General features: G+C 36.3%; 1 protein-coding gene across 2 annotated transcripts in view; it reads right to left on the reverse strand.

Annotated features, from left to right (window-relative positions):
• The window catches only part of ORC2 (origin recognition complex subunit 2), a 57,005-nt gene that overhangs the window by 6,811 nt on the left and 31,780 nt on the right, over positions 1-18,414 (reverse strand). For both annotated transcript variants that reach the window (XM_066346127.1, XM_066346126.1), the window contains 7 exons: positions 17,126-17,235; positions 14,551-14,683; positions 13,625-13,721; positions 9,845-9,991; positions 9,087-9,258; positions 1,563-1,624; positions 781-899 (listed from right to left, as the gene is read on the reverse strand). In XM_066346127.1, coding sequence (XP_066202224.1) covers positions 781-899; positions 1,563-1,624; positions 9,087-9,258; positions 9,845-9,991; positions 13,625-13,721; positions 14,551-14,683; positions 17,126-17,235 — 840 coding nt within the window. The remainder of the gene's footprint in view (positions 1-780; positions 900-1,562; positions 1,625-9,086; positions 9,259-9,844; positions 9,992-13,624; positions 13,722-14,550; positions 14,684-17,125; positions 17,236-18,414) is intronic.

Below are 18,414 nucleotides of genomic sequence, written 5' to 3' on the forward strand. Positions count from 1 at the left end.
GTGCACAGTTTTGGCAATCCCTATTCCACTCTGACACCAGTCAGAACACTTTATTTATAATGTCTTCTATTATCTTTGAATAAAGATTAAGTTCTTTTCCCTGGCCTAAAAGTTGCACATGGTCTAGCCCTTATATTACTATCCTTTCAGGATTATCTTGTGTTATGCTGGCCTTCTTTTTGTTCCAAAGTCTCTGTAGATGTTGTTCCTGCCTAGAATGTTCTTCCCTTCCCTGTCTGACTAGTGATCACCTAGTCTTCCTTCAGATCTCAGTTCAGTGGTTTCTGATATCCATAATTAAGTTAAATCCAAGTTTTAATATGCTCTATCAGAACCATGTGCCTTCTAATCACAGGATTTATCAGATAAAATTGTACACGTGTGAGATTACTCAACATGTCCATGTCCTCCATTGGACTTAAAGCTCTAGGAGAAGAGGGTTTTGCTTATTACTATATCCTAATAGTGCTCAGTAAAACCAGACCAGATCAATAAATGGGGTAGAGGAAAGAGAGGAAGAAGGAAACAATTATTTGACTCTTATTTCTAATGGCCTGTTACTCTAGACTAGAATACTTGGGTTTTGTGCTCTGCTCTAAAACAGTGTAGTTCTACCTTTTCTCTCTCCACAGAACTCAAATGATACACTGCCTAAATGGATCCATGTGATCTATCATAGAACCTATGTTTCATAATCAGATCTCAGTCAAAGGCATACGTATCCTTAATAAACAAGATATCCTATTCCTGGAATATAATTCTGTAATAGCAAAGTCTTACCTTCTTTGTTCTTATAAGCTTGTGGTCCCTAAATTCAGTTAACTGGGCCCGAAGGGTCAGATCACTATTGACAAGGAATGTCTCCCGACACTGCTGGTAAAAATCTTGAAAAGAAAGTCCTATAGAGTTCAAAAGACGTGAATATAAGTTAGCATTTAAGGCATGACCCCATAAATGGATATCTATACCAAAGAACAGAAAGGAAGTGCCATGGCCACAGTATTTCAAAGCAGTCATTAAGTATAAATTTTAAAAAAAAAGTGCCTCTGGAAGAAGCAAAACTAGACAATACTGTGCCTTAAATTTTTTAAACAAAACTGATTGGTTGAAGATAGTCAACTGTAACTAAGAATTACATAACCCTGTGGGCAGTTTTAAATGCAGTGAATCAAGTTGACTTCTAAAAAGGGAACTAGTAAGTCATGAGAGCTGAATGATTATGAAAATGTTTATGTTAACATATTATCTGTACTCAAAGGGAAGGAAATATAAGATGCCCAATGCATAAAATATATGTAAAATGGAAGACACACATCCACAGTTAGCGTGAGAAATTTAAAAAGCAAGCTGGGTTTACTTTCAATTAATATTGGGAAAGAGCCTGTTCAGCAGTGCACCTGTAGAGCTATTAGAATATCTGGCATGTGGCAGACACACTGAGCACAGAGAAAACCATTTATTCATTGCTGAGAAAAACTGCAATGCTATTATTAGATTCCAGAAAAAGGAATATATGGGGTGAAACAAAAGACACACAACTTAATATCATAAATATTGAATACCAATGTAAGAAGGGTTATCCTGGTTATCCAGCTGATACTTTATTAGCAGCCTGAAAATCCCCCTAAGGAAAAAAACCAAAAACGAATTCAAATCCAGAACGTTAACATCAAACGATAACAACTAGTAGTAAATTACATTAAGAGGATGTGAAATACTTGGCTTGTCTGTATTAGCGTCTATTCCTTTCTCCAAGAACATTATACACTGGTATACTTAAAAAGGAAAAGCTTTTTTACTTCCTTTTAAGGAAAATATATGGCTATTTTTTAGTCAATAGATTAGTCCAATATAGAAAATTTGGAATATAAAATAAAATCTAACAAGGAAAATATCAATCCCATAGCCCTGAAATAACAACCACTAACGTTTGATGTGGAGACAATATTTGTGTATGCTGCTTTCTAAAATCTTTGTGGAACGAGGCAGGGTGGACACATAAATTCATGCATGTATATATAGTATCTAAACCATTTTATACTTCACTTTTTCACTTACTGATTTTGAATTACTTCCATCAGACTGAACCAAGTGGAATTATGGGGTTGGAAGCAGTGTTACAACTTAAGATTTCCAGGAATCTTTGGGTATAACAAAAATTTTAAACCTCTGCATTTTCATTTTTATGATAATCTAGAAAATAATTACTATAAGCATATTTTGGATTATCTGAATGACCACTTTATAATCAAGTAAGTTGACCCTTGAACAATTGAGGGGTTAGTTAAGGGTACCGACACCCCATGTAGTTGAAAATCCAAGTATAAGTTTGACTCCCAGTTGTCCCTTGGTATCTTTGGGAGATTGGTTCCAAGACACCTTGTGGATACCACAGTCCAAGGATGCTCCAGGCTCTTAGATGAAATGGTGTAGAACAATATACAGAGTTGCTTCTCTGCATCTGCCAGAGCATGGTCTGACAATGCTATTTTTGACCTGTAGCTGATTGAATTCATGGACATGAAATAAGGGGATACAAAGGGCTAAATACATATTTATTTAAAACCCATGTCGTTCAAGGGTCAACTGTTCTGCTACTGACTCCACAGCTAAATTTTGGTTAAAATTTTTGATCAATCACATTTATACCAAGTATACCAAGACTAAATGATATTGGAGTTTGCAGAATGAACCAAAATTTCAAAGTAGTTTAAATATAGTTTTTAAAAAGTGTTGAAGACTAGCACACATTTAAGTATGCCAAATTAAAATATATTTGCTTTAGAGCAGTGTCATTTAATGTTGTGAGTGCTTATATTGTATGGATCCCCAACTTCATATATAGCAACTTGCAAAAGTCCATTAGCAGTAAGCATAATAATAAAATTGAATGAAGACTTTTTTGTTCCTAATTCCATAAAAAATTATGATCAAAGGCCCTGACTGGATAGCTCAGCTGGTTAGAGTATCGTCCAGATACGTCAATATTTGGGTTTGCTCCCTGGTTTGAGCACATACAAGAATCAACCAATGAATGCATAAATAAGTGGAAGAAAAAATTGGTCTCTCTCTCCTCTTTATTCCTTCCTCTCTCTAAAAATTAATAAAGTATAAAAAATTTTTACTCATTTAATACCTATTTCAATGTTAATACAATGTTAATTTTATTTATTTATTTAGCAAGAGAGACAGAGGGACAGATATGGACAGACAAGACAGGAAGGGAGAGAGATGAGAAGCATCAACTTGTGGTTGTGGCACTTTTAGTTGTTCATTGATTACTTTCTCATACATGCCCTGACCAGGAGGATCCACCTGAGCCAGGACCCCTTGCTCAAGCCAACGACCAAAGGGTCATGTTTGTGATCTTCACTCAAGCTGGCGACCCCACACTAAAGCTGCTGAGCCCGTGCTCAACCCAGTGACCTCAGGGTTTCAAACCTGGGTCCTCAGTATCCCAGGTTGACGCTCCATCTACTATGCCACTGCCTAGTCAGGCACTCTTATTTTCAAGTGTATAAAAACATCTTTTAAAGTAACAGAACTCATTAGCATTTGAGGGTTATATGAGGGAGACTTATGGTGATGATACAGTTGAGTATCCTCACTGTGGTGGTAGTTATGCAAAGTTACACCTGTGACAACCTGCAAAGTTACACCTGTGACAACCTGCAGAACTAAACACACACATACACTCTCAAATACACGAATGAGTGCATGTATCAGTGGTGAAATCTAACTACGCTCCAGGGGTTGTGCCACCGTCAGTTTTTTGGTTTTAACACTGCACTGTGGTATGAGACACTGGCATGAGGGCTAGCTGGGAAAGAGGTGCTGGGACTCCCTGTACATTTCTTTGTAGCCCCCTGTGAATCTGTAATTATTTCAAAACAAAATGTTTTTTAAAAAGCGAAGAGAAACAAATAAATGAAAAAGAAATGGCAAAAAATACCCCAAGATCTATTTGAAAGTTTCTGTGTACCCTGTCTCTTATCTATTCCCTTTCTTCTTTTCTAGGGTCACTGCTATCCTACATTAAGAATTTTTCCTATCTACCTATATCTAAAAATTTGATTCCTTTATATATAAATGTACACATACACACACATACCCACATATATAGGGGTGTGCAAAACGATGTTTAGAGTTGTTCACATGAAAAATAACACAATACAAAAATTGTTTCACGTACTCACAATGGTAAGCCTACTTTTGCCCACTGCCTATATATACATACATATATTTGAATATTATATAGTATTGTTTTACATGTTTTTTATTTTTTTAAACAGAGGCAGAGATAGACAGGGACAGACATGAACGGAGAGAGATAAGAAGCATCAATCATCAGTTTCTCATTGCGCGTTGCGACTTCTTAGTTGTTCATTGATTGCTTTCTCATATGTGCCTTGACCGCAGGCCTTCTGCAGACCGAGTAACCCCCTGCTTGAGCCAGGGGCCTTGGGTCCAAGCTGGTGAGCTCTTTGCTCAAGCCAGATGAGCCTGCGCTCAAGCTGGCGACCTCGGGGTCTCGAATCTGGGTCCTTCTGCATCCCAGTCCAACGCTCTATCCACTGTGCCACCACCTGGTCAGGCTATGTTTTTTATTTTTACACCTACTAGTCTGTCCAGCTTAATATTTGTCCTGAACAAAAATTTCTGGGTATGGACAATAAGTGATATTGTCACACTACTGTTACCCCATGTAAGTCAGACTCCTAGCTGCCAAGGCTGCTTCTAGATCCAGAACATAGCACGGCGGTGGCTTCGATTATCTCACTGCTCTGATTTTATTCCACTGAGATATTCATATTTTTGAGTCAGGCTATATATTTTTATTCTTTGTTATTTTATATTTAATCTATTATGCAGTGTGTTTGGCATGAGAGAAAATGAACTAAAATGTAAAAATATTCTATCATTTTGTACAGAAATATCTCCTCGTTGCTCTTTTTCAAATTTTTTTTCAATTACAGTTTACTGTATTTCCCCATGTATAAGATGCACCATAATTTTGGGGCCCAAAATCTGAAAAAAAAATGTATTACATAAAGTTATTGAACTCAAGTTTTATTCATCATAAAGTTCATACAACTCCTCATCACTGTCAAAACTTTCATCCATTAGCTTGTCCTCAACTGTGTCTGATGATGAATCACTGTCTTCATATATTGCCTTGTCCTCAGTTCCATCTATGGCATTTGAAATGCCACACTTTTTTTGTGGAGTTTTTTTTTTATTAATTTTAATGGGGTGACATTAATAAATCAGGGTACATATATTCAGATACAACATCTCCAGGTTATTTTGACACTTAATTATGTTGCTTATCCATCACCCAAAGTCAAATTGTTTATCGTCACCTTCTATCTGGTTTTCTTTGTGCTCCTCCCCCGCCCCCCCCCCACCCCCCGTAACCACCACACTCTTGTCCATGTCTCTTAGTCTCATTTTTATGTCCCATCTATGTATGGAATCACACAGTTCTTAGTTTTTTCTGATTTACTTATTCCACTCAGTATAATGTTATCAAGGTCCATCCATGTTGTTGTAAATGTTCCGATGTCATCATTTCTTATGGCTGAGTAGTATTCCATAGTATATATGTACCACATCTTCTTTATTTAGTCTTCTATTGAAGGGCTTTTTGGTTGTTTCCATGTCTTGGCCACTGTGAACAATGCTGCAATGAACATGAGGCTGCATGTGTCTTTACGTATCAATGTTTCTGAGTTTTGGGGGTATATCCCCAGTAGAGGGATTGCTGGGTCATAAGGTAATTCTATTTTTAGTCTTTTGAGGAACGGCCATACTTTCTTCTATAATGGTTGTACTACTTTACATTCCCACCAACAGTGGATGAGGGTTCCTTTTTCTCCACAGCCTCTCCAACACTTGTTATTACCTGTCTTGTTGATAATCTAACAGGCGTGAGGTGGTATCTCATTGTAGTTTTGATTTGCATTCCTATAATAGCTAATGAAGATGAGCATCTTTTCATATATCTGTTGGCCATTTGTATTTCTTCCTGGGAGAAGTGTCTGTTCACACTTCTTAAATGACTTGACAACAATCTCAATCTTGATATTATCCCAGGATATTTTCACCCAGGTACAAACTTCTCCTATAGTTGGTTTCTTCACTCTTCCTGCCAGTGTCAAATTGTCCCCAGAAGACTTCATCCATTGGTTCCATTTGTCTCTTATGGCAGCTTTGAAGGGTTTGTTAATACCGATATCAAGCGGTTGGAGCTGGAACGTCAAGCCTCCAGATATGACAGCAAGTTTTGTTTTGTTTTTAGCTCTGCAGCAATCTTCTTTGTGTTTTTGTTATGTGTACCCTGAACTGATCAAGCACCAATACGGTAGGTTTGCGTAAGAGACCACCTGGTCTTCTCCAAACATTCTCAAAACAGATCTTCATCCCATCCTGATCCATCCAACCCTTGTCATGAATGAAGACAATCACTCAAGGAATGTCCTCTTTTGGCATTATTTTGCGTTTGAAAATCAGCATAGGGGGCAGCTTGGTTCTGTCAGCACAACAAGCCAGAACAACTATATAATGGCTCTTTTCACGTCTACTTGTATTCACAGTTACAGTTTTCACCCCCTTCTTATCAACAGTTCTGTTACTTGGAACATCAAATTGAAGGGGGACTTCGTCTATATTAGCAATCTGTCCCAACTCAAACTGATGTGTCTTCTGACATTGAATGACAAAACAATGAAATTCAAGGACCTTCTGCTCATAACTTTCAGGCATCTTTTGGGCAAGTCTGGTGCATGTACGCATGCTGAGTCCATCCCGTTTCATGAACCTGAAGCATCCACTGTGTCCTCCTTTGAAATCAGTAACTTCTTTATCATCAGCAATTCTTCTTGCCTCATGCTGAACCATCTTTGTGGACACAAGAATTCCAATTGCCCTTTGCTCCTCAATCCATATCTTCAATTCCTTCTCTAAATCAGGCCATTTTGCTGACTTGCCTCTCATGGCCTTCTTCTGCTGTGGTGTTTCTTATTCCCATAGCCAGTGTCAGTCTGATTTCTCAGTTGGAGGAGGGCCAAATTTATGTTCAGCAGCACAATTTCTATTCCCTTTTGCAAACTGGCTCACTTTTTTTTTTTAACTAAACTTCTTTATTTGCCTTTTCTTTCTTATTTTTAAATTGATTCTAATTTGTTGTGTTTATATAGTTACAAGTGTACCCCCAAATATATCTCCCTCCCTCCCTCCCTTATTCTCCTCGACACCCCCTTTGCCCCCCCCCACCTTCCTCCCTTTCCTCCATGATTTACTATCCTGCCCTCTATCTCTTTTTTTTTTCTTTGAGTGACTTTTTTTTTTAATTTTTTTTATTTATTTATTCATTTTTAGAGAGGAGAGAGACAGAGGAGAGAGAGACAGAGAGAGAGAAGGGGGGAGGAGCTGGAAGCATCAACTCCCATATGTGCCTTGACCAGGCAGGTACAGGGTTTTGAACCGGCGACCTCAGCATTTCCAGGTTGACGCTTTATCCACTGCGCCACCACAGGTCAGGCACTCTATCTCTCTGTTATGTTTATATACTTTCACTAATGCCTTTCCTTTCTTTGATCCCCTCCTCTCATCCCCTTTCCCTCTGCCCACTTTCCCTCTGGACTCTTTGACCCCTTCTCCGCCTCTCTTCTGTTCCTCAGCAAACTGGATCATTTTTAACTTGAATTCAGCACTGTACAAAAATCTTTTGAGCCATTTCTGGGCAGAATGCAGAAAAATGTAACCTACTATAATATACCAGTAACAAGTGCAAAATAATGAGCGCCAAGACAAGTGCGAAAAAGCAGGAAATGCAAGTAAAAAAAATCTACAACAATGAGTGCAAAAACAAGCACAAAAGTGTGGAAAATGCAAGTAAAAAAAAAAATCTACAACCACTGTACAAGACACACTAGTTTTTATACCCCAAATTTTTCAAAAAAAGGGTGCATCTTATACATGGAGAAATAGGGTATGTTCAATATTATTCTGTGTTAGTTTCAGAGGTACAGCAAAGTGGTTAGAAAATCATGTAATGTAGAGTGATCCCCTGCTTCAGATACCCACCTGGCCCCATGCATCGTTATCACAATATTACTGACTGTATTCCACGTGCTGTAATCTACATCTCTGCGACTATTCCACAAATTTCCTTATTACATTTTAAATAAAAGTCTTTGCTAGTCTCACCTTATTCTTAAATTTTTTAAAATTGTCTCTTTAATTTAAAGCAGAAAAAAATCAATTACGTTTTGATTAATTTACAAATCTAATACATTTCTAACTTGGAAGGAACTGCTGCTATCATTATATACTCAGTCCACATATCCAAGGTCACATTTCTCTTCATCTATTGAAATCTTAATGATCTATTCTCAACAAGATTTGTTGTTTTTCAATACTTCATCTTGTTAAAAATAGTTCTGGAATTCTATGCTTTGAGAGAGGGAACTGCTAATAAAAGCCTTTTCAACAGGTTAATTTCAAACAATTTACTTTTTTGTTGGCTTATGCTATATCCAACTCATCTAAGATCTTATTAATTCAGATATACTTTTGGTTAGGCTACTGAAAGTGCATCACTGGACACATTATACAAAGATTTTGAAAAGCATGAGCTTTAGAGTCAGGAGGATTGGAATCAAAATCTCTGTGCCCTTTGCTAACTACTTTAGAGTGGTTATGAATATCAAATGAACTATTTCATGTAAAAGAACCTGTGTTTGAATCATATATATTCATATATAATTAAACATAATAATCAGATTTAAGTAAAGTCCATCAAAATTCTGCTTTTCCTCCACAATGACCACCGAGATACTCTTATTCAGAAATATAAAAATCTATTAGGAAAAAAATATGTTGGTACTCCTGCTTTACTACTATGCAAATTGGTAGACTACTAAAGAGTCTATTATATAATCTGGTACTAGCAACTATTATTACTACTCCTCTCTTCATCCTTCAGACTAAGTAGGAACTTTAGTATTGCCATTAAAATCCAGTAGTACATGTCTTAAAATATAGAGTTTTTTAAAATAAGAAACTATAGTTTTCATTCTTACCTTGCATTAGGGGTGAGACTTCGGAAGACATGAATTAGGGAACTCAGTGGTAGTGATCCAGACTGTTTAACCAGAAGAGAATTCTCATAGGAGGTTTCTTCAGTGTAAGGACTATATGTAGTAGTTTCATACCAGAGCCAGTTAAAAAGACTCTGCTTTACATGATCCCACACTAGAGCACACAATAAAAAAAAAAAGGAAATTACTAATTATTTTCATATTATCATGTTACTAGATCACACTTTAGGAAAGAATTGAAAAAGCATTAAGTAAAAAGTGAATCCTGAAAACTTCCATTTTTGCCATTTCCAAATCAGTACCTGACAATCTAATTTCATTATTGATCAACATTTGAATCTTCACTTGTATATATTAAATACAAGTTAGAATACATTAGCACTACCAAGGCATTCTCTTAAAAAGTTTTAATAGTTTAACATTTTGTTCACTAAGATTATTATAGCCTCTGAATTAAATTGCATAAAATGAATGTTGCAATACTACAAAGAGTAGGAAAAGACCAAATAACAGTTGGGTCTCTCTTTCATGAAATATTAGGATATAAAACACCTTTAGAACCTGAATTTTTATTTACAAGAATTATATTCTAAATCAGATTGAGAATACCTTGATTTTTGGCAAACTGTGTTTTTAAAGATGCAAAAGAAACCTGTACTAAAAAACAATAAAAATGTGACATTAAGAAAATTTTGTAAGACTAATATCTTAAGAAAGAAAAATAGTAATATTTAACTTACTGAGAGGAGCATTGATGTGGTCAATAGATGCAATAAGGTATATGTTATGTAAAGAAGACAACTGTGCAATAATTTGCTGGCTTTTGTCTCCTCTCAACATATGGCTATCCAAATTGTGAATAAGAAGGAACAGTTCTAAAGAGGAATCTAAAAGGCAAGATAATTCAATTTTATTTTCATGAAATATTTGTAAAGTCCCTATCACACACAATATGGATTAAAGAATATATCAAAGGACAAAATAACTACTGCTTAGGGATACACAATGTACCTTAGAAAATATGTTAGTCATAAAAAGTAAGACATTATTAAAGTCTTTAAAAAACATAAAATTCATTGAAAACACTAGGGAACAATTTTTTTTTTCATTTTCTGTTGCATGAGGTTTTAGAACTTTTTCTATATATTTCTGCATCACTGATTCCAAATCTGAAATTCATTTTTTGCTGCATGCTCTAGTTTTTATGCAATTTTAATTTCTTTTTGTTACAGTTAATGGCATGCATTGGTTTTTAAATTGGAGTAAAAGGGCAACAATTCTTGGATTGGACATAACCACAAGGCAATTAATGTTTTACAAACATCACTTTTACATAATTGTAGTTGGATTTTTTTTGTGTTTTTTTTTTACAGAGACAGAAAAAGGGTTAGACAGGGACAGAAAGACAGGAACAGAGAGATGAGAAGCATCAATCATTAATTTTTTGTTGCATGTTGCAATACCTTAGTTGTTCACTGATTGCTTTCTCCTATGTGCCTTGACCAGGGGCCTTCAGCAGACCAAGTAACCCCTTGCTCGAGCCAGAGACCTTGGGTCCAAGCTGGCGAGCTTTTGCTTAAACCAAATGAGCCAGTGCTCAAACTGGTGACCTCGGGGTCTCGAACCTGGGTCCTCGGCATCCCAGTCCGACGCTCTACCCACTGCGCCACCGCCAAACACCCTCTTATTTTGGTTTAAGATTGAATCATGGCTTCTTCGAGTAGGCGTACATGTAAGAATAGTTCTGAGACTTTCTGTTATATATGTGGCAGTTACACACGTCAACGTCAAAGGCGCAATATTTCATCATTTGTGATACATGCATAGATTGCCTATTTTCAAGTTCCCCTTGGCGATCAAGACAAGAATTGGGCTCCTCATATTGTGTGTCATAATTGTGAGGAGATGCTTCGTGACTGGACAAAAGGAAAACGTAAAGGAATGCCTTTTGGTATTCCTATGGTTTTGCGTGAACCTAAGGACCACAGCAGTGACTGTTATTTCTGTCTGACCCATACAAAGGGCATCGGCAAGAAAAAACGGCATATGATCACATATCCTAATATTCCTTCAGCAATACGACCTATCCCACACTCTGAGAACTCCCGGTTCCAGTTTTCAATGGTTTTATTTCTTCTAAGGACGAAGAAAGTGAACATGGTAATCAAGTGTATTTTGATAAGATGCATGAGGAAATGGTTGCAGAATCTGAAGGGTCTTCTTCTGATGCCAAGCAGTCATTGACCCCTCAGCAGTTTAGTTAACATGAATTGAATGACTTAGTAAGAGATTTGGGCCTATCAAAGAAAGCAGTTGAGTTATTAGCCTCCAGGCTTCAAGAAAAGAATGTATTTCACTGGTCAGCTGAAGTATCCCATTACAGGAAGGATGAACAAATTTTTGTGGACTTTTTTTCCAAAGACAAACACTTTGTTTACTGTCATGGTATCAGTAGTCTTCTCAGCCAGCTAGGTGTTACCACTTACAGTCCAACAGAATGGCGGCTATTTCTTGACAGCTCTAAACGGAGTCTGAAATCTGTTCTTCTACACAACAGTAATGTTTATGCAGTGGTTACAATTGGTTATTCAACTCATCTGCGAGAAGATTATAATGACATAAAAATTGTCCTCGACTTTCTGAACTATGAGGAGCATAACTGGATCATTTGTGTGGTCTTAAAATGGTCAATTTCCTGCTAGGACAACAGAGAGGTTTCACAAAGTATCCTTGCTTTCTGTGTTTGTGGGACAGCTGAGCTCAGGAGAAACACTGGACACAGAAGGAATGGCTGAAATGTGAAGCTCTGGAAGTAGGGATGCAAAATATTGTTAATGAACCTGTAGTTAATCGAGACAGGATCATTTTTCCCCACTTCACATCAAACTCGGCTTAATGAAGCAGTTTGTTCAGGCTTTGAATAGAGAAAGTGAATGCTTTCAACATATTATTTCTGCTTTTCCTGCCTTGTCTTTCAAGAAAATAAAAGCAGTTATATTCGATGGACCTCAAATTCGAACCCTCATACATGACGAAGAATTTGCCAGGAAAATGAATAAGGAGGAGAAAGCAGCATGGCAGTCTTTTGTGGCAGTTCAGTTACAAAGAACTTCCTTGGCAACAAAACAGAAAACTATGAACTTCTGGTTCAAAGGATGCCGTTGGCTTTCCGCGACATTGGATGTAACACGAGCGTTAGGATTCACTTCCTGAACAGTCATCTTGATAAGTTTCCTGAAAATCTTGGAGCTGTTAGTGATGAGCAGACTACTGCTGGAGCATCAAATGAGATTGTTCTCAACAAGTACACAAACGCAAATTTTTGCCTGAATAGAATTTAAATAAGTTTTACGCAGATTTTATAATTAAAATAAGTATTTTAATATGTTCTATTTCAAAACTGTAGACAAATTCAGATGCAATCATATCTTAGTGTATTAGTGTATTTACTGCATTATATAATTATATTTTCACAAAGATGATGCCCAAGAAGACATTCTACTTCATTATGTTAAACTAAATGTTGAAAATTTTACAAGATGAAAACCTAAATCTTGAATTGCAAAAAAACTGTAGCTTACAGAGAAAAACTAATGTCAGATTTGAGATCAGCACACTCGGATTAGGTAAGAACAAGTGTTTTAGCGGATGCAATAAAAATTTTGTTCCCCCAGTGAAATCAACTGGAGTGATTACAGACTTAACTGGAATGGTTAGCACTTGAATCAGATCATAAAGAAAGCAGTTTTAATAAAGCATAGGATATAAGGCAAGATGCATATTGGATTGGAGGTGACTCTGTGCATGTTGAATTGCAAGGTGGAAGTGAAGGAAAAACAGAGGGGGTGGGAGGGAGAGGACAAAAAAAATATTTCATTTAGCATTAAGAGTTAATGTAGAAAACCCTTATTATCACAAAAAAGGGAAGGGGGGGACTTAGAATATTGATCAAGAAGTCAGGAAAGTGACATAAGTAAAATATTCTAAGTCAGTGAAGGAAGAATTTGGAGGAAGAAGCTGCCAACACCATCAAATACTGCAGAAATCAAGATAAAGAGAGGATGAGGCCCTGGCCGGCTGGCTCAGTGGTAGAGCATCAGCATGGCGTGTGGAAGTCCCGGGTTCAATCCCAGGTCAGGGCACACAGGAGAAGCATCCATTTATTTCTCCATTCTACCCCCTCTCCTTCCTGTCTGTCTGTCTCTCTCTTCCCCGCCCATAGCCAAGGCTCCACTGGAGCAAAGTTGGCCGGGTGCTGAGGATAAAAACCTGAAAATTACTCTGAAATAAGAAGCTTAGGCATACAAATTCAAGGTGGTAGGAGTAGTTCTTCCCTATTAGGTAACTAGGTAAGTTCACAGAAAAAAACCCACAAGGTATTTTAGAGTAAGCTAAATCAGCATTAAGAAAAGTGCGTTATCAATACATAAATAAGTAAAGTATTATTACTTATACTTTACCCTAAAACTTAGGTTTTAGCTTAGCTTCACCCTAAAACTAGAGCATCTACTTTATGTTACCTTCTTTGAACTTGTTTATTATCCAGTCTAGCTGATCCAGTACATTGCGGAAAGTACCTGTATGATTGAGTACTTCTTCTGTTATAGAATTCAGGATCTACATCATAAATGTGCAAGAGATACATTAATTATAACTTATTCTATCATAAAAGATAAATAGAACTAGAAAGTCAATCCTTTTTTATAAATTAAAAATAAATTTAGAATGCCCACTAGATATGAAAAAAATCACTCTTAAAAATTCTATTGGTACTTTAAGTATATTTATATTTATTTTTGCATAAGTTATGTTTAAAAAAACAGGGAATAGCAAAGATGTTAAGATAATATAAGAGGGATGCAAAAAATCCCCTCAAAAGCCAAGAATATGAGAAACATTAGAAAACTACAGATTCATCAAAGGAAACAGGACACAAACATTAAAGACACCTTTAGAAAAGACTACTACATCAGTTAATACTCAGCACCCAGAGGTTTATATTGTCAAATAATGAAGAAATATGAGCATTTGGAGTAAAAATGATCTATAAATACATTATAAAACCATAAAGTATTATTCTTTTATTTTTATTATTTTTTAAGAGTACCAAAGTGACATAAAATCATAATAAAAATTGAAGCTCCCCATAATCCTGTCCTTTAGAGAAGTACTGTTAGTATCTGATGTAGTACACAAAGCTCTATTTGCCTTACGATTTAATACATTATCAGTTACAAAGAAGGAAATTCAAAGATGGGGATTCATAGCTAAAACCTTCTCAGTCCAAGCACATGATCTTAAAAACTAAGTAATCCTACTAGCAGAAAGGCTAGAAACAAAATTGAATACTCCAAAATGAGAAGTATCAATAGCATCCTCATTAACACAGGCATATAGACTGGCAGGAGATAGGATGTTGTTCCTTTTAACATTTTTTGAAACTTACTGATTTCACACTGATTCCAGGAAAGAAACCATTGATGACAATATGAACGGAATCTTGCAGCATGGTGACTCGAAACCTTTCTAGTAAATCTCTCTTAGAACCCAAACCATAAAGCACAATGTTGAACCCCAGGCTGTTAGGAAAGATAGCATTCATGAAATTAAAATTCAGTAACTCTTATTGACCATTTTATTATACCAGTTTCCTTAATTTAAGCTTATGAAAAATACAGAAGAACTGGGATGGCTAAATAACTATACTGATTCCCATCTTGTACAAGGTAAAAGCACAATTTTATTGTCTGTACATCAAGGTAGAGTTCCAAGTTCATTAGCTTTCTCTCCAGCTCATTACCTTCAAGTGGCAGATGAAGGGAGGTAAAAGGACAACATGGCAGGTACAAGGCACTACAAAGTTTCACAGGCTGAAGCAGAGTTTTCACTGATAGATTAAATTGGAAAGGTAAGCAGGGGCCAGGTCACAAAGTTCTTGGTAAGTCAACTAAGACACTAATTAGCTTTTATTCCAAGGACTATAAGCACTTATTGGTATCTAGTCAATTGTTAACTCCAAGGTTTTCAGTAGGCAAGTAACATGATCTTTTTAGAAAGATTACACTGGTTGAGTGGGAGAACTGGATAAGGAGGGACAAAACTGACTAAAATTAGATGTCAAGAAGAAAAATGTAAGGTGTCAAAAAGTTTTATAGGTCAAGTCAATAGGATCTGGACAGCAGTTAGATGTGAAAAGCGAGGGAAAGAGAATATGAAGACTAACTCAGTTTTTGGCATAAGCAACTTTATATGAACGGGGTGACATTCACTGTACTAGGCAGCAGGGGCCAGTGGGAATGATGGGTTTAAGATAAGTTTTATGTACACATTTACAGGACACCCACATGGAAATCTTCAATATTCAGATATTCATGTCTGCTGTTGAGGAGTGAAATTTGAGCTGGGCTAGACGAGAGATAGCTCTGGGAGGTGAATGACCCAGAACACCGTGCACTATGGGTCAAGCTAACATTCAACTCCATGACTATTTATGAAGATCAGTCAGAAAGAGTATTTATGTGATCCACTGTAGCAATGCAGGATATCCTAGAATAGAAGATGAGGAGATAACCCCAAAGGTAGAAATTAGCAAGGCAGCAGCAGAAAAAAAGCACCAAGGAAATTCAGAAAGCTAGCAATTCTGTTGAAGGTGCAGGCTAGGAAGTAAATCCAATCAAGTTATTTAAGCTGACATACTGGAAAAAAGAAGAATTGGTGGATCGGGGAATGGGATTAAGGTGAAGAGCTCCTTTATAAATTTAAAATAAACAGGCCCTGGCCAGTTTGCTCAGTGGTAGAGCATCGGCCTGGCGTGCAGAAGTCCCGGGTTCGATTCCGGGCCAGGGGACACAGGAGAGGCGCCCATCTGCTTCTCCACCCCTCCCCCTCTCCTTCCTCTCTGTCTCTCTCTTCCCCTCCTGCAGCCAAGGCTCCATTGGAGCAAAGTTTGCCCGGGTGCTGAGGATGGCTCTCCATGGAGCCTCTGCCTCAGGCGCTAGAATGGCTCTGGTCACAACAGAGCGACGCCCCAGATGGGCAGAGCATCACCCCCTGGTGGGCATGCCGGGTGGATCCTGGTCAGGCGCATGCGGGAGTCTGTCTGACTGCCTCCGCGTTTCCAACTTCAGAAAAATAAATAAATAAATAAACAGAACATAAAGAATTATTGAGGAGCTGAGGTCCTAGCAAGGAAGATAATCATTCTCTTACTAGCATAAATTTCTGACCTATTATTAACAACAAAAAAAACAAAAATAAAAAAAACACCAGGATCAATTGGGAGAAACTGGCAATTTCTATGTTCCTATTGTTTGGTGGACCTTCCTTCTTATTTACCCCATTATACTAAAGTCCTCGTATAAAAGTAATTATAGTTAAAAAAATTACTATGTTTTAATTTTAATCATTCTTCTAGGTATTTTAATGGAAATTTAAAATTTAACATGTGGTATCTGAAAAATGATAAAATTGAAAAAATATTCTAAGAAATAATTTTGAAATAGTAAAATAATGTTCAACAGATCTCACCAAATTCTAAACATCTACAGTATGTATTTAGAGTAAGATTTTTAAAAAAGAAATATATATATATCTTTCATTTTAGAAACTCGACTATGGAAAACTAGATTAAAATTGATATATCTCGACAGAGTAGATTTTTAAATATTTTTACAAATAATACAATTCTAAGAAAGGCTACTTATCTTTCCAATGGCTTCACTTTTGTTAAACTTAGGAAACAAATTTCTTAAAAACTACAATTTCTGAGAAGAGCTGTACAATAATGACATTTTCACATTTGCATCATAAAACTGAAAAAACACCTATTTTTTTCCAAATTTTTATATATACATAAAAATATATACTAAGTTTGTTGCAGAAAGAAAAATAAGTACTGTATATTAAATTATTTTGATTTTCACACAGAATTAGATAAATATATATTTTTAGTATATGGCTGCTGAAGCAAGCACTATATTATTTTTTATTTTACAAGGGTTCACAATGATGACAGTACTTACTGTAACTGCAACATCCATTTATCAAAGAATTGTTCATATTGTTGATTTAGTTGTTTCAGCTCAGCAGAAAAGGAAGGAGGAACTTTGCTCAATAAGTTACGCAAAGTTTGCTTTTATAAAAAAGGAAGAGGGAAGAAAGTCATTTTTAAACTGTATAAATCAAATCAATCCAATCTAGAACTATTTCCTCAGACGTAGAGTTACAAGAGACCATTATTTTGGTAATAAGTGCATCAACTGTATACACATAACACTTCAAATATGATTTAAATATTTGTTTTGTTAAATTTTGTCTTATTTATATTATTGATTTAGAGAAAGAAAGGGAGAGAGACAGGAACATCGAACTATTCCTGTATGTGGCCTGACCAGAAATCAAACTGGAAACCTCAGCACTTTGAGACGATGCTCCAACCAACTGAGCTACCCGGCCACAGCTTGTTAAATTTTTAACATTCTTTTTGGTACAAATATGGGATAGCAGTGAAGAATTTGATAATTTTTTTTCCGGAACCATTTACATGATTATAAATTCCAAATATAAGGCTTTCATTACTAAAAAGATTATTACCATAAAGAGATGATTAAACCTGCCTCCCAGCTTTGACAACAAATCCAGAGTTTTAAAAACCTCTGGATTTGAAATGCTGTAAAAGCTGAGGTAACAGTTCAACATTAATTCTCAGAAAACATTAATGTTCTTTATAATGTACCTTTATTATTAGTAAAATAAACTTCTATCACTACTCCTGTTCCTAACAAATCCTTTACCTTTGATAAGTTCTGCAGTTTTTTAAACAATAATGTAAATAAACTGAGGAAGGCATATTACCCTGCACCCAAAACTTGGAAATTCATGCTCGCGAATCAAATGTAACTCATTTTTCTGAAATGAAAACACTAGCCCAAAGCTGTTTGGGCATTTTTACCTGGAACCACCATGTTTTCATGATTCTACCCTTTAAGTAAAAGACCAGAGTTGCAATCAACATCCCAGGCATTCTGGCCTGTACACTTTTTATTTATCCACATACTTAAAGAGAAATAGGACATTTTAAGTAAAACTGTTAAGTAGTTTAAATTTCTTCTTCTCATTCCTTCTGAAGTTTAGAGCACAGGAAAAGCAGATAACGCATTATTATCATTTCTTTTTTTTTATTATTAATCTTTAGAGAGGAGAGAGAGTGAGAGTGAGAGAGAGAGAGAGAAGGGGAAGGGAGGAGCAGGAAGCATCAACTCCCATATGTGCCTTGACCAGGCAAGCCCAGGGTTTTGAACCAGCGACCTCA

Source organism: Saccopteryx leptura, chromosome 7 (assembly GCF_036850995.1).
Source record: "Saccopteryx leptura isolate mSacLep1 chromosome 7, mSacLep1_pri_phased_curated, whole genome shotgun sequence".
Lineage (NCBI taxonomy): Eukaryota > Metazoa > Chordata > Mammalia > Chiroptera > Emballonuridae > Saccopteryx > Saccopteryx leptura.